General features: G+C 41.3%; 1 protein-coding gene across 2 annotated transcripts in view; it reads left to right on the forward strand.

Annotated features, from left to right (window-relative positions):
- Nucleotides 1-15,160, forward strand: part of CDH22 (cadherin 22) — a 103,465-nt gene extending 88,305 nt beyond the window's left edge. The window contains exons 7-11 of one of the 2 annotated variants that reach the window (XM_075277374.1): nucleotides 2,581-2,714; nucleotides 4,690-4,811; nucleotides 6,676-6,793; nucleotides 10,400-10,651; nucleotides 13,900-15,160. In XM_075277374.1, the coding sequence (XP_075133475.1) occupies nucleotides 2,581-2,714; nucleotides 4,690-4,811; nucleotides 6,676-6,793; nucleotides 10,400-10,651; nucleotides 13,900-14,411 (1,138 nt within the window). In that variant the 3' untranslated portion in view covers nucleotides 14,412-15,160. Of the gene's footprint in view, nucleotides 1-2,580; nucleotides 2,715-4,689; nucleotides 4,812-6,675; nucleotides 6,794-10,399; nucleotides 10,652-13,899 lie in introns of those variants that run through there. The other variant, XM_075277375.1, reaches the window with a different exon arrangement.
- The last annotated feature ends 2,512 nt before the right edge of the window (nucleotides 15,161-17,672 follow it).

Here is a 17,672-nt window from a genome sequence, read left to right on the forward strand (position 1 = left end):
GTAGAATACTGTCAGGGCTCCAAGGAACCTATCTATAAAACATATTGCATAACACTGTCAGTTCTCCTAGGAATCTATCTATAAAACACAGAATAGAACACTTTCAGGGATCCTTGGAATTTATAAAACATAGTGTAGAACACTTTTGGGGCTCCTAGAAATCTATAAAACAAAGTGTAGATTGCTTTCAGGGCTTCTAGGAATCTATCTATAAAACATAATGTAGAACACTGTCAGGTCTCCTAGGAACCAACATAGTGTAGAACACTCTTAGGGCTCCTAGGAACCTATCTATAAAACATAGTGTAGAACATTGTCAGGGCTCCTAGGAACTTATCTGTAAAACATAGTGTAGAACACTGTCAGGGCTCCTAGGAACCTATCTATAAAACATAGTGTAGAACACTGTCAGGGCTCCTAGGAACCTATCTATAAAACATAGTGTAGAACACTGTCAGGGCTCCTAGGAACCTATCTATAAAACATAGTGTAGAACATTGTCAGGGCTCCTAGGAACTTATCTGTAAAACATAGTGTAGAACACTGTCAGGGCTCCTAGGAACCTATCTATAAAACATAGTGTAGAACACTGTCAGGGCTCCTAGGAACCTATCTATAAAATATAGTGTAGAACACTCTTGGGGCTCCTAGGAGCCTATCTATAAAACATAGTGTAGAACACTTTTGGGACTCCTAAGAATCTATAAAACATAGTGTAGATCACTTAGGGCTCCTAGGAACCTAACTATAAAACATAGTGTAGAACATTGTCAGGGCTCCTAGGAACTTATCTATAAAACATAGTGTAGAACACTGTCAGGGCTCCTAGGAACCTATCTATAAAACATAGTGTAGAACATTGTCAGGGCTCCTAGGAACTTATCTGTAAAACATAGTGTAGAACACTGTCAGGGCTCCTAGGAACCTATCTATAAAACATAGTGTAGAACACTGTCAGGGCTCCTAGGAACCTATCTATAAAACATAGTGTAGAACACTTTTGGGACTCCTAAGAATCTATAAAACATAGTGTAGATCACTTAGGGCTCCTAGGAACCTAACTATAAAACATAGTGTAGAACACTGTCAGGGCTCCTAGGAACCTAACTATAAAACATAGTGTAGAACACTTTTGGGACTCCTAAGAATCTATAAAACATAGTGTAGATCACTTAGGGCTCCTAGGAACCTAACTATAAAACATAGTGTAGAACACTGTCAGGGCTCCTAGGAACCTATCTATAAAACATAGTGTAGAACACTGTCAGGGCTCCTAGGAACCTATCTATAAAATATAGTGTAGAACACTCTTGGGGCTCCTAGGAGCCTATCTATAAAACATAGTGTAGAATACTGTCAGGGCTCCTAGGAACCTAACTATAAAACATAGTGTAGAACACTGTCAGGGCTCCTAGGAACCTAACTATAAAACATAGTGTAGAATACTGTCAGGGCTCCTAGGAACCTAACTATAAAACATAGTGTAGAACACTGTCAGGACTTCTAAGACCTTATCTATCCAATTTCTAGCTCTATAAGACAAACACACTCAAAGTTATGTCAAAGTAAAAGTGGTTATTATACTCTGGGGTGTCTTCAGACCACAGAGTCTAATAGGTGGAGATCCAGAGGAGGTGTAAAAAATTTAAAACATTCATACACACCTTCTCTCACCTCTTTTGGACCTCCCCATGGTGGGCTTGGCTCCAGAGAGATGAGGTAAAACTCCTAATATGGTGAGTTTTCCTGCACCCGGCACAGCAAATTGGCACAACAGATTTCCACCCATGAGGGAATCATCGCACCACCTCTTGTCCAAAAAGTACTAGAACAAGAAGTGTTGTGATGACTCAGCAAAACCAGTTAAAGTGACAGTAGCCTACTAATAATGCAATCATGAGTCATCAACATTTGCATCAGCAAACCATATAATGCGCAGAGAACACTTTACTGTTATAACACCAAGAAATGCAACGGGTGAGGTTTATTATCAATTTACACCGGATATCTTACGTTTAAAAAATTGCAAACCTGGGTTATAATATAATACATAACTATAGCACCTGGAGTTTTTGTGCTTCTCACGCGTTTCATGAAAGCAAAAGTGGCATGGGAGTTGCGCTACTTTAAATATCATTTACGCCAGTTTCCTGGCAGAAATGATCACTGAAATCTATGCCAACTGGAATCCAACATGCCTTGGATATTAAGACTGGTATTATATACACCAGTCTTCATAAGTATCCCCCACAGAGTAAAAATGCATGAACACAACGGTATCTTGAGTAGGGGTCCCTCGTTGATCCTATATTTATGGCCGCAACTGTGGCTGTACACCTTGTCCTATGGATAGGTATTCTTTCTGGCTCCCTCTCGCCACACACACATGCACACTTATTTCCTCTTTATAAAAAAGACTGGACATTGTTGAAATGCAACATGGCCGATCCTTATTTCCCAACATTTGTCAAATGAATGTTGGCCACACACCATATTTTGGAGATATTTTCCCATAAATGGAATTGTTTGTGATCCTTCCCTGCCTTTTACTTATTCCATCTATTTGTCATTGTCACCCAGATACACACTGGACAAAACCTCCGATGATGGGATTTTTGAAATTGATGAAGAATCTGGTGAAATCAGGATAACCAAAGCCTTGGATCGTGAAACCTCGGGGTGGCACAATTTGACAGTGCAGGCCAAGGAAGCTGGTTAGTTCAACTCGATCACTTTTCTAAATGCATATTATTATTTTCATCAAATACATTTTTTAACCCTATGCACCTTTCTATCGGGCAGTATGTCAAACACACACCATTCAGGGAACCCTTTCTTCAAGTGCACCTCCATATGGCGAGTTCCTGCTGTTTCATCATCTTTTTACCTAACTGGTGATGTCTCAGATTCTGTTATTGCTAGTACTTCAGCTTTGGGGGTCATATGAAAGTTGAGAATCTCATCTTTCTTATGATACCAGAACCATTTTAGATACAGTCATGACATGACCACCCTCCCTCTGCACATATACAATATAACTATGTACGGACTTTCCCTAGTAACAACTCAGTTAGAGGATTGCTAAAGAGAATGTTACAGCCTGTTTTATAATAAAAAGGAAATTACATAGGGTAATAAAGTATATTACAAAAATGGTCTCCAACCCCCCCCCTCCCCCCGATAGGCTAGATAGAGCATAGTCTGGGTATTTTATCCTGTTCTCCTCAATATGATACCAGTTCATCTGATTGATTCCTAATTTTGTTCTTGAAGATCTGTTTCTGATGTATTCCAGTGTTCCTGAAGGTATTGATGACCCCCTGTTGCTAATTTTCAGATCCTTATAGTTTAGTGTTCACTTGTTATTAGAGTCAGGTCCTGCTGATTTTGGTTCCTATCATTGATCTGTTTATGGGCAGTGAAGTCTAGTGGTTTTATGATGTTATGGTGATTTTTTTTCGGAATAGATAAAGGGAAATATTCAGTGCTAGGGCGTGTTATCATGTGTTTACCAATACCACCATCATCTATTTGTTCCATCATTTGGACATTGAACCATCCAGTTACTATGCCAGTCATCTGTTTTGGCGAGTTTCCATTATCATGTATATTTGTTACCTTCTAGTATTGTGCTCCATGCTCTATGAATTCCTTGGTTGTTGTATAATTTAGTCCTGCAATAAGTCCTGCAATAAGTCCTGTGGAGTATCAGGAGACACTGTTATTAGTATCAAACAGGAGTATCTAGAATCCACCATATCCTATTTACATATTCCTAAAAAGGCACTCTTTTTTTTGTATCAGCCTGCTATCTAACCTTTACCTGGACTATGGCTCTCCCAGTACCTCTTGCCTCTAGGGACTCCATAGCTCTGTGAACTGTGATTGACCAGTCCAGGAGGTAGAATAGTAGTCAACCTGCTTCTATGTCTAGATGTCAGATGAGACTCCACGGACTGTTATACCCCAAATCACCCCCCCACCCACCCCATACAGCTGTCACCAACTAAGAGGAAGATGAGACTCCACGGACTGTTATACCCCAAATCACCCCCCCACCCACCCACCCCATACAGCTGTCACCAACTAAGAGGAAAATGAGACTCCACGGACTGTTATACCCCAAGTCAGCCACCCCCCTTCCCCCATACTCTCCCCGTCGACTCCAATTCCCCTCCCACACACACACTTTACTAGCTTGGGCAATGCCAAATATCTATTCGGACGTGCAAATAAAGCCTATTTGATTAGATTTGATTTGATCTCAGCCACCCAATCCATCTATATAAAATAAACTGGGTCAATTGTTAAATATTGTACCCAGTTTATAATATGGGTGCTGAGGCTGTATAGTATACACTTCCTATTTGTATTTAGTGCAGTGGATGTACTGTGCCATGCACTATTCTTGCGGGGTTTCAGGGTCCAGGGACCTGTATTTGACCCTGTGGGTCAGAAAAAACAACAAGCACCTGGAGGAGAAGACAGAAGCACTTTAGACATGCCTATGTCTTCTCCTTTATAGCCTACATAGCACATTAATAAACAATCAGGTTATGTGCTCCCCCCCCCCCCCTATTTTCTAGCAATCTTTTTGTATGGCCTGTAGTGATATATTGATATCATTATTCTCAAGTTATAATTCTATGTGACATTAAAGGTGTTATTGTCGTAATATGTTTCGTACAGATGACCCTGAAAAAGTTTCAGCTCTCTCACTGAAGATCCGTATCCTGGATGTAAATGACAATCCTCCAGAGCTGGCTACACCCCATGAATCTTCTGTATGTGAAGATGCTCTTCCAGGCCAGGTAATGTTCTTCAATCTATCCCTATATAAAAGACTATGAGATATTCTTGGTTCTGTCTTCTTATATCTAACCTTGCTCTCCCCAATTGACTAAACATAAAAACTGAATGGATCGCCCAATGCGCCATTACACCGTCAATTGTAGGAAGCCTTCTCACCTTCATATTTGACCAATGTATATGAAGATGATGGTTGCCTGGCTATTTCATTAACCAAATAAGTCAGCCTCTTTCTCCATCATGGCTGTTTCTACATTACTAATGCAGAGAGGACTGGAGACAAAGAAGGGGCCTGATTTAGGTAATGAAGTGAGCTAGACAGCCAGCCCCTTTATATATGTGACTGGAGAAAGATCATTGTCAAATGAGGCTGTGACAACACACCACAGAGTACATGCAAATTTCTGAGCTGCCGAGACCATGTGATCATGGCCAGGCTCATACAGCTACATGGTTAAAACTGCTCCCTTGCAGTCCTTGATCAGCCGCAGTTCTGCCAAAAAATTCCTGTCTGCTGATAAAGTCCCAATATGATGGAGATCAGCAGGTCGAGGGAATAGGAGACAGTGAACGGTGCATGTATCTTCATCCCTTGACCTACTGGTCTCCACCATATTGGGACTTCATCCACGGAAAAGCTATTACAATTACTTAACCTTAACTTCATACCTGATGAAGGGGTTGTACACCAAAGTGGAAGTATGGTAAATCTGCACTGTGAGCATGTACCCACTGGATGTGGCCCAAGAGAGTGTTACCTGATATCCATAACTTCCACATACATACTATACAAAGATATAAAATAACAAATAAACCCCTACTCCACAAGTGTATGATATGGTTGTACAGTGATATAGGCACAAAACTACAATGAGTCTAATCAGGTATTCCAAGCTGTAGGCTTGTCCAATGTAACATGGTAGATGGGAACTATCCAGGGGAGTAAGGAATCTAATCGTCTCACCTTAGCCTGGAAAAGAGATCCTGGGCCAAGTGCCATGTCCCAAAGTTGAAGGGGTGATTATTTTTTTCCTCAGTGGGTTTCTCAGAGGAACATCATTTGTAAACCACCCTTCATCAGGTTAGATGAAGACAAGCATTATAAATGTTCTATATAATAATCTGATGAAGGAGGTTCTTCATCTCCGAAACGTGCCATCAAATGAATCACCACTTTTCTGTTGATTGAAGTCCACTTCAGTTCCCACGAGAAACGTTTCACTGAGAAAGTACTAAGGAGAAAATTCACCATCCTTTCCACATTATGTCACAGTACCGGGTCCAGTATATTTTTTTCCAGTCTAAGGTGAGACAATTGAATCCATAGGGGTGTAGATCATCTACCCCTTCCTGACCTTCTCCAAGAACGTCTTCTGTTTTTTGTTGGACTATAATTACAATGATAATACTCCTTATAGTAAAGTCTAGGGCAGCAGGACAGTGGTGGAGCTTGTATGAAACTGGGGGTAGAAAGCAGCACGTGGCAACACGAGGGAGTGATTGGTCAACTGCAGTCAAGGGAGATGATTGACTAGAATCCCAAATCTTGTGTATACCCCCATCACAGATGTTATTAAGAGATATGTGTAGCTTTAAAATGAGAGAATATTAATAATTTGCTTTATTTTACATTTTTACACTTCTGACTACGTTTCTTGAAGAGTGAAAAAAGTGTTATGTACTTGTATGTATGCATTGGACCACGTGACCAAAAAGGAGGCCCAGAGTCTTCAAGATGGCTGTCAGTGGTTGTATATTGATTCTGAATGTAAATGATTGTATTAGAAATTCTGCATTTGTGTTTGTATTGAATATGTATGATCTCTCCATACCGAGCCTGGACAAATAATGTCTGCTCCTTTGTAGCTGATTCAGACTATCAGTGTGGTGGATCGAGATGAGCCAATGGGGGGGCATCGATTCTACTTCAGACTTGCTCCAGACCCCAGCGCCGAGCATCACTTTACTCTGCTCAATGTCAAGGGTGAGCCACCATATGCTGGTCACCTACCATACATCAACTCTGATCATGCCATCCATGATTCCATCCATTCCCACCCTACAAATAGCTACAACCTTAGACTGGGTTATGCCATCTAACATCATGTGAGATCAACGTTAGGTAGCCTGGTTGTCTCATTGATATTACATTGAAATCACTATTACTATCGGTGACTCTTTTAAGGCTCATGCATATGCCTTAGTACAGACTTGTGTTGCATAGATCTGTATGGTCTGTAACCCAGTATGGACCATTAGTGTAACCTCATATTACTTCTACAAGATAATGTATAAGCATTACAACTTGAAGCTACAACATCGCTCCTTGACCACTGCTTCCACTTTACGGGTCATGTGACATCATGATCATTATTCAAGTGGTCACTGAGCAGGACAGTCCCATTCAAGTGAATGGGGTGGAGCTGCAGAACCAAGCACAGCCATTATAATATGTACAGTGTTGTTCTTGGTTTTTACCAAAGAAACTGCAGCAACTATCCAAACGCTGCAGTCTCTGCAAGCAGCTGATCTTTAAGTGATGACCTATCTTTGCACCCCCCGCTCTGAATGCAGCATTGGTCGGTTATCACGCACACGGCTCTATTCCTTTCAGTGGGATTACTCAGATAGCTGAGTGATGTATTTCATTGATCTCCAACACTGCCATTAAAATGAATGGAGCGGTGCATGCACTTCCCAACCGACAGCCCATTCAGAACCCTGATCGATGGTGGTCTGGACAGATGGACCCCCACTGATCGACAAATTCCAATTCACTTACTTAAATGATGAGAAAAGCATCAAATAAAAGAAATCTAGTCTCTGCATAGTAGAATGGTTTATAGCCTTGGACTGAATAGGATGAAATATGGCGCCAGGCGTAAGTCTTGTGCTATATACCTGTTCTGCTATTTTGTCCTATTTATGTATCCCATTGGATATTATTGCCAGGGAATCATTCTCCTGTGGGACATGATCACAACAGGTTTTAGGTCTGTAAATGTCACCATTAATGACCACAGAGATCTTCAATGAATGTCTGATATACAGGGAATAACAGAAAGCTGCAGAAGGGTTCATGATATAGTGATTCAACTTCATGTTCATAAAATGGCTTTCCTTACAACTTCGTAGGCCCGAGACACTTCTGTATTCGGAGAGTCCACTAAACCAGGGAAACCTATACGCCTAAAAAAATGCGGGTACCTGGAAAACTTGCAGACCCCATAGACTATAATGGGGTTTGTGTGGTTTCCGCACAAAACATGTGGAGAGAAAAGTCCTGCAAATGCAAGCAGCACTTTTCTCTCCGCATGTTTCATGCAGAAACTACACAGGCACCATTATAGTCTATGGGGTCTACAGATTTCACGGGCAACCGCTTTTTTATGCATATAGATTTCCGTTCGAGGGGTCCCCAAGCGGACTCCCCAAATGGAATACCAACTGCAGTTGTGAACCGGGCCTTACGCTCATACTTCTTCCCTTTACCATCTTTGCTTTGTCTTCTTCATATATTATATATTGCTATGTGCCTCTCACTTATTCACTCTCTCCTCACTACGTTACCACTTTACGTCTCTACATGTAATTCCATCTGAATATGACAATGCTACGTCTTGTTTATATGCTGTAGTTATACTTCCATGCTTACAATTCTACATACAGTAGGTGTCAGTGAAACATTTTAATACATTTATTTCTGTATACTTCCTGCTACATCCCTGTTGGATAGTTCTATGTATTGTATTTTTCCTCTATACAAATGCTAATATATCCATCCCTGTATTTAACTTACAATGTTGCCTAATTTTGCCGTTCCATTAGTTCCATTTGAGTATCTTGTATTAAGTAAGGTTGCTATGAGACTGCTTTATTATGGGCTTAAGACACAAATCACCTGCAGTTTTAATGAACTGGACTTAAAGAGAATGTGTCACCAGGAAATTGCCTATTTTTTTTAAACCAAGTTTTTGTCTTACACATAAGAGTTTTTGATGATTTTTCATGCCACTATCTATATCTATTTTTTAAAGGTTCTAAATCCTGCAGTTTTCACTCTGGCCACAAGTTTAATAATAGCTTGACCCTTGGAAATTCTGCAGGAGCTTTCTTTGAACCAGACATCTCATTTACATCGTAGACAGGATTACAATAGAAGATAATACCTTCATTGACCCAGCACTGCATCCACTACTGACAATAGATGATGCCAAAGCTTAGCTACTCCCTGCAGAGAGTATGTTTAGAACACTCTCCCATAGATGTCAATGAGTTAGCTCCTATGGCCCCTATGGCCATGACTATACTGTAAAGTACATCACAGAGCAGAGGAGAGGCTCAGGCAAGATACAGCTCCATAATCATTGCAGAAAATAGAATTAAAAAATCTACAATCTGAGAATAAAAACAGGTTAGACAAGGGATATGTTTCACTATCTGGTTTTAATAAATAAGGACTACCATTCCCTTTAAAGAGGTATTCCCAACTTGGGTACTTGAGTCATATTCAGAGGATATGCTATAAATACCTGAAAATTTAGATTCCACTTTTGTGTATGGGCTTCACTGACTGTCTCCATTTACTTGTACTGGAGTTCCAAAAATAGCTGAGTTTGACTGTTTCATCATGGAAGACAGATTTGCATATTCTTCCCATGGTCCCTTGCAAAGTGGAGTGCTAAAGGCTTAATAAGTCTCCCCCACCTATATGGTGGTCTCTCCCTAAGGAGTGACGATATCCCCGTAACCCTGTCTAAGCCTCTCACCTCTACCAGGTTAGTCTTCTCTACACCGGGCTGACGAGATGCAATAACATCGAAATGGCTGTCCTCGGTTGAGAGACTATACCTGGTAATAATTCCAGCATCATTGCAAAACAAAGGCCTCTTGGAAGGTCAAGCATGATGTTAAAGGGTGCAGCCTTTATTGGGCTATATCACTGAGATTCTGTCTTCCTAATTACATCAGGGAAGACAGGCTTGCACAATCCAGTGAGCACCCTCTATTGGTTTGCAACACTGAGGCACCTGACTTCCTAATTACATCATGGAAGACAGATTTGCATATTCTTCCCATGGTCCCTTGCAAAGTAGAGTGCTAAAGGCTTAATAAGTCTCCACACACCTATATGGTGGTGTCTCCCCAAGGAGTGACGATATCCCCCTAACCCTGTTTTGGAACGCTCATAGAAGTGAATGAAGAGAGTTTGGTACCCCTTCATTCTATGTGGCCATGAAACAGGGGTCAGTAGGGTGATAGATATCCTCTGAATATGGAATAAATACCCAAGATGGAGTAATCAATAATAAGATCCTTTGGTGGAACTACATGAGGTCCAAGTGTTGCCCAGTACCGTATTTTGTCTTACAGTAGAGATAAGTTTGTATAGTTCACACGTTGGCTCCTAAGAAGGTTGAACATCCAAGTCTTGCCAGTCAGTGTTTTCCAAATAAAGATTACTTACAATTACTATTAAGCATGGATAACTCCCAAGTGTCAAGGAAACAAGGAAAGGTTAAAAGATACCTAAAGCCAGGAGTTCCTCCTCCATGTCAAAAGTTGATACCATGTATTCTCTACATTACAGATAACACAGCTTCAGTCCATACACATCGGATGCCATTTGACAGAAGGGAGCAGGATATGTTTATCTTGCCAATACTGGTTGTGGACGGAGGTACTCCAGCATTGAGTAGTACAGGAACTCTCACCATTCGAGTTTGTGGATGTGACAGCACCGGGGCAGTGCAGTCATGTAACACTACCGCCTATGTGATGGCCGGAAGTCTGAGCCCCGGGGCACTTATTGCCTTATTGGTGTGCGTTCTGATACTTGTAGGTAAGTTACGAACAATTTTGTAACCTTTGCAACTTTGAACTTCCCTTTACCTTTCTGGATCAGTTTTTTATTACATCATTTCCAATATATTAACACAAGCCTTAATAATAAGTAACCAATAGACCTTCTAAATTCTATCCCACCCTCAAACATAAATACCCTGCGCAACTTCTTAAAGGGATTGTCTCTTCAAGACAGCCTCTGTCCAGGGGTGTTGCTATAAGGGGTGCAAAGGTAGCAATTGTTACCAGGCCCTGGAGCATTAGGGGGGCCCAAAGGTATCTCTACAACATAACAAACCACCAATGTAGATAGCACTTGTTAATAGGGGACCCCGTTACATATTTAGCATTGGGGTCCAATGCGACACTTCTGCCCTATCAATATGTTCTATTTGGTAATATTGGTAATAATGTTGTATAATGTTAATATATATCAAGGTATCACAATTCAATGATGAAATCCCCAGGATAAGCCAAGTGTAATACAATTCTTAAAGATGGCTAACCATAAACATCACAAGCTGCTAAGCTGGATGCTCAAGCCAGAAAATACGATTCACAAGATTCACCCATTTGGCTACGGCTAGAAGATAAGAGGACGTCCATTTGGAGGCTATAGATTTTCTAGCTATAAATAGCGATTGGGTGACTGCCAGCTACAGAAAGTCATTTCCCTGCATCTCATCCAGACAATCCAAAACATAGCAATGGATGAGGAGTAATTTGAGCAGAAAAGACTAAATTTATTTTGTCCATTATCTCAATCCAAAACCAATTTAGTTTGGGGCATCTCCATAAGAGATGCATTAAATCTCCTGTATAGTGCAGACATTTTGGTCTCTTAGAGTTATCGCTGAGGGTTGGATTATAAATCCTATGTGTAATATACTATCACTCAATGAAGGGATAATCACCAGTATTTCTTGGGTATAAAACAAAAACATCCATGAAAGTCTCTACCATATCCGAAGTGGGACGAGGCAGGCGATGTATTCACGTACTGATTTTATTAGCCGTACGTATGTAATCACATTGATCAGAGGAATATCACCCTAAGCTATACTTTCCCTATATATCAGCCTAAACTACGGTATATTGACCCTATATGTATTAGGTCCGAGTCAGTGGCGTAACAAGGAATGGTGGGGCCCCATGGCGAACTTTTGACATCCCCCCCCCAACCAACACTGACGCCGAAGACCTCGACCGAACCCCTCCTACGCATTCCTGCGTGTTCTATTATGCCCCATAGTGGCCCCTTCACACAGTATTATCCCCCATAGTGGCCCCTGCACACAGTATTATCCCCAATAGTGGCCCCTGCACGCAGTATTATCCCCCATAGTGGCCCCTCCACACAGTATTGTACCCCATAGTGGCCCCTGCACACAGTATTTTCCCCCATAGTGGCCCCTCTACACAGTATTATCCCCATAGTGGCCCCTGCACACAGTATTATCCCCCATAGTGGCCCCTGCACACAGTATTATCCCCATAGTGGCCCCTGCACACAGTATTATCCCCCATAGTGGCCCCTGCACACAGTATTATCCCCATAGTGGCCCCTTCACACAGTATTATCCCCATAGTGGCCCCTTCACACAGTATTATCCCCATAGTGGTCCCTGAACACAGTATTATGTCCCACTGTGGACTCCCATAAACAATTATTATACTCTGGGGTCTTTTCAGACCCCAGAGTATAATAATCGGAGACCCAGGGGGAGAAAAACATAAAAAACTACTGTTAGTTACCTGTCCCCCGGCTCCTACACTGTCTTCTCTGCTGCCGTCCTTCTTCTATGACGTCGGATGTCACATGACCCGGGACGCAGGCCGGGTTCATGCGACGTCAGAGACGTCAGGAAGGAGGCCTGGCAGGATCGTGGAGAGGTAAGTAACAGTGTTTTTTATGTTTCTTACCTCTCCCGGTCCGCCAATCATTATACTCAGGGGTCCGAAAAGACCCCCGAGTATAATGATAGCAGTGGTAGCTATCACCGGGGCCCCTAATGTCCCGGGCCCTGTGGCAGCTGCCTCTGTTGCTATGACGGTAGTTACACCACTGGTCCGAGTATTATAAGGAACAAAAATGACAAAGCGGTAATGGTTACATAGAACAGGTCAGTTTTTGGGCCATGTGAATAAACACACTGAAATCAATGTATTCTCAAAACGGCCTCGTGATGGACATCGCAAAAACCTGTGCAGAAGGCCTGAGTGGTTTTCAAGGATAGAGTATTAAAAGTTAAGTTTTAGTCCAACTTCTCGTTGTGATATTTTTGTGGTGAAACGTGTGTCATATACAGTTGACTTCTTGTAAAAAGCCTAATAAGATCTTTGGAGCCTAGTAAAGAGCATCAATCCAATCCATTTTTCATCAAGGGTGTCCTCAGGGTCTTCGTGCCATTTACCTTTAGCTGACACAAGAGCCTTGAGAAATCAGCTCGCAGAGCTTGGTACAGTCTGTCTGTGCGACCGTCAGAGTCAATAATGGTTTATTCCTGAGCTGACTTTGCACAGAGAACAATGTGGAGAATTTTAAGACACATGCTCAAGTTACGTCTGGATGTTTTGACATGCTTGGGTATTATAAAGTTAAGTACATCACTTATTACTAAGGTGCCTATACACATACGAAAAAAGTGCTGACTCTTTTGCTTTTTTTAGAGGGGGTGCTAAATTCTCCCAAAACATGATATCGGAGGTAAAAAGGATCGGGCATTTTGAAATGCAATATGTCCAACCCTTAGCTCTCGCAGGACATATGCCATTGCCCATGGTGACTGACAGTAGCTTACCTCCCTCTCTGGGTGCAAATGTATGGGGAAGTTGAGAGGAATAGCTGGCAACCAAACAAGCTTTTGACCTACAACTATCGAAGGTGTTTGATCAGTTTAATTGATACCATATTGGTTGAATTGGAAAGAAAATGGGACAATACACCTCAACAACAGGAAATTGCCAAGTCTGGCCAACTCCACCACCCAACGATGACCAAGAAATACAGAAACAACCAACGCAACCACTGTATTGAGCTGTTTCTGTAGCTCTCAACCACCAAGAAATCTCATGCTCTCACCATGGCCATGTTTGGCCAAGATTGGACAACCTCTATAATGTGTATGGCCAACATCAGGACACTCAAACACAATCTCTGAATATACTGTCAGTGCTCTATTACTTACATTTTTATATGACTATCGTACTATATTATTTATACGTTCTCTCTTTTGTTGCCTGCAGTGCTTATTCTTCTCATTCTGGCTCTAAAACGACACCACCAGGGTCATCTTTCATCAGATGAAGATGAAGATATGAGGGATAACGTTATCAAGTACAATGACGAGGGAGGTGGAGAACAGGACACTGAGGCATACGATATGTCAGCTTTACGCAGCTTGTACAATTTTAGCGAGGGGAGTGAGCCTGGAGGGGACAGTACTCTTGCTACACAGCGTCACCCCTTGCCTCAGTGGTTTCCAGGAGCTGAGCTGGACTTCTCACTGTTCAAAGACTACATTAGTAGGAAAGTGAGGCTGGCAGATCAGGACTCCTCAGTGCCTCCTTATGACTCCTTCCAGACTTATGCCTTTGAGGGCTCAGGCTCCAGCGCTGCGTCTCTCAGTTCAATCAGCAGTTGGTCTACAAGTTCAGAGCAAGACTTTTCTCAGTTGGGTTCTTGGGGTCCCAGATTTCGCCAACTGGCCGCTCTATATGCTGGACACAAGGGACATGAAGAAAGCCAGAGCTCCTAGCCCAAGTCAATCCCTTACTTTTCAGGGTACCAAGACCTTATGCTCTAAATGCAGGGGCAGCCGTGCTCCATATTTATTACATATCAATATGTAAACACCTGACGACATTGCTCTACTATGCCCATTAATTGTCTCATTCCACTGGTGCCCATTTATTTACAGATATCTACCACCCGTGATGCCCATGTTCATTTCATCCTCTGACAAGATCATACGGTACATACATCAAACAAGACAAATCACTGTTCTAAAGGCAACGTCAGCCATTACTAACCTATGTAACTGGTCTGGTCATGACCAAAATGGTGTTCTATCATCCTTTTACATGTACTTTTCTAGTAAAGCCTATGTACAGCACTTAAGAAATTGTTTAGACGACTCTGTATTTCTTCCTTAATTTGACATAAAGGGGAATTCTGGCGAAAGCAATCTGCTAAAATTTTGCATATAAGAATCAGAAAATCTCACTAGTCAAATTTGGGCATAAGGACCAATAGTGATTTGTAGGACATAGGGGCTGCAGCACTCTGTATAGTGCCTGGATATCCTGAAGTCAAGTTGTCCTTTAAAGGGCTTGGAATTGGACCAACCGTGTAGAGGCCAGGAGAGATGTAAAACTAAAATCTGTTGCCAGGGACTGAATGTTGGAAGTCCTGCGCTCCATATGGCCACTAAGAACAATCAGTGGCCTCAGCAGTTGCGGGAGAGGCAATGGTGACATCACTCACATGTGTCACCAGTTGCTAACCAGCGAGACCCTACGCAAGACCGAACAGACCCGGACGGTGGCCAACGTGGCACCAGAGACAGCTGAATATGCTTTTTTTATGTTTTACATCTCCCCTGGTCTCTACAAGGTTGGTCAAATTCTGGGACGACACCTTTAAGTTTGCACCATTGAATTGAACAGTCATATGTTTACCTGTTGTGTCGAGAAAATTTCCAGTGATAAAAATCTCTGAACTCTTTTCTATTACAGTGCTATAGTTTTGGTAACTGATGGAGGTCCAAGCTCACATGGTTTTGATCTTCTGACATATATTTTGACCCCCATACACATACGAGAAAAGTTGTCCAAAATCTCTGCTTTCCGTGGGATTGGATGACTACTTGTGTGTTTGTGGACTTTTTGAATCTCTATAGGATGCTAGGGGAAGGAGGAATTGCATATGTTGTAGCAACATTATCATAGGGTACAAAATTCTATTTGTTTTAGCACTTTCTTATTCGCTGCCAGAGGTTGTATGTGGATGAAAATCATATTAAAAGGGTTGGCCATCTTTAGACCAATATTGACAAACAAATGTACAATAAAAAGATATACAATTTTCCAATGTACTTTCTACATCAATTACTAATCTAGTAAACCGTGAGGAATTGATACAGAAAGTATCTTGGAAAATTGTATATCTTTTTATTGTTCATTTGTTTGTCAATATTGGTCTGAAAGTGGCCAACCCCTTTAAGGAGAAACCAACCCACATGATATGATGAGTTCCGGTGACAGATTCCCTTTAAATAAAAACAAACATTGTTGGAAAAGTATTTGAACCAGTCACATATAAAGATAGATAGATAGATAGATAGATAGATAGATAGATAATGTGCAATGTAGTTTAAAGGAAATAATACAAAATTTGGCTCAAACTGTGTATTGTATATGCCACAACCTTTCTAATGGACTAAAATTTAGAGAAATGAAGGTCATCCATTTAGACAGAGGTCCTTAAAACCTAAAAACGATACATCACAATAGAGTTGTCCATATACCTTCAATAACTTTTGGCCAAACAAGCCATTCATCTTGACCATCCCATAAACATAAGTGCTAAATTCTGTCAAGCGTGCAAGTGTTCTCAGTGGGGAGAGGGAGAGAGCTGTTGGCAGATATTTCGGGCAGAGGCCTAGCTCCCTGAGAACAATAGGGTTGGAATATTGAAATTCAATATAGCCAATCCTTCTTTTCCCGACATCATCTGAGGTTTACCTAAGACCATCAAAAAGTAAAAACATGTCAAACTTGTTCACAAAGGTTTTTAACCATTTTTTGGTGTACATGTAATTTTGTATATTCCTTATTATATTCATCTCATTGCTGCCATTAGCACCAGCTGGGAGGCTCCAGTTTCCTCAGACCCAAAAGCAGCTGAATCTAACAGGGTAACCTCAAAGGATTGACACTTGACCCTTATGAGGCCATATCTGCAGTATTAGCTGTCATTGACGTTGTAATAAACTTTCATTGTATCAACTCTTGAACCTGTGATCTCCCATCTACATTGTCTACACAGTGCAGTTATAACGACTACGTTTCCCACAATGCACTACAAAAGCTCCGAGAGGGACTGTCATTATTTATCATGATTCCTCAGAGGAAAAAATAAAAGTTTCTTCTACTAAATTCCTATCAAGTGTCTCTGTGTGATCAGTAACATTTCTGTATCTATTGTAGTTGTATCCATTTGAAGGTTAAGGTCAAGGCTACACTGCAACTTTTTGTAAAGTCATTATTTGATTTTAGGGTCACAGTTTTAGACTTTGCATAATGATGAATGACACTTAGAGACCCACAATATTCATACAGACTAAGCTCCATGATAGTCTTTATCCACAACCAGGTGGGTTGGAGTACAAAGAGAGCCTAAGAAAATTTAGGGGTAAATTATTTTTTGGATTTAGGGGTTATCTAATTATGTTTTATAGATAGGTTCCTAAGAGCCCTGACAGTGTTCTACACTATGTTTTATAGATAGGTTCCTAGGAGCCCTGACAGTGTCCTACACTATGTTTTATAGATAGGTTACTAGGAGCCCTGACAGTGTTCTACACTATGTTTTATAGATAGGTTCCTAGGAGCCCTGACAGTGTCCTACACTATGTTTTATAGATAGGTTCCTATGAGCCCTGACAGTGTTCTACACTATGTTTTATAGATAGGTTCCTAGAAGCCCTGACAGTGTTCTACACTATGTTTTATAGATAGGTTCCAAGGAGTCTTGACAGTATTCTACACTATGTTTGATAGGTACCTAGGAGCCCTGACAGTGTTATACACTATGTTTTATAGATAGGTTCCTAGGAGCCCTGACAGTATTCTACACTATATTTTATAGATAGGTACCTAGGAGCCCTGACAGTGTCCTACACTATGTTTTATAGATAGGTTCCTAGGAGCCCTGACAGTGTTCTACACTATGTTTTATAGATAGGTTCCTAGGAGCCCTGACAGTGTTATACATTATGTTTTATAGATAGGTTCCT

Source organism: Leptodactylus fuscus, chromosome 6, assembly GCF_031893055.1.
Source record: "Leptodactylus fuscus isolate aLepFus1 chromosome 6, aLepFus1.hap2, whole genome shotgun sequence".
In the NCBI taxonomy this organism is placed as follows: Eukaryota; Metazoa; Chordata; class Amphibia; order Anura; family Leptodactylidae; genus Leptodactylus; species Leptodactylus fuscus.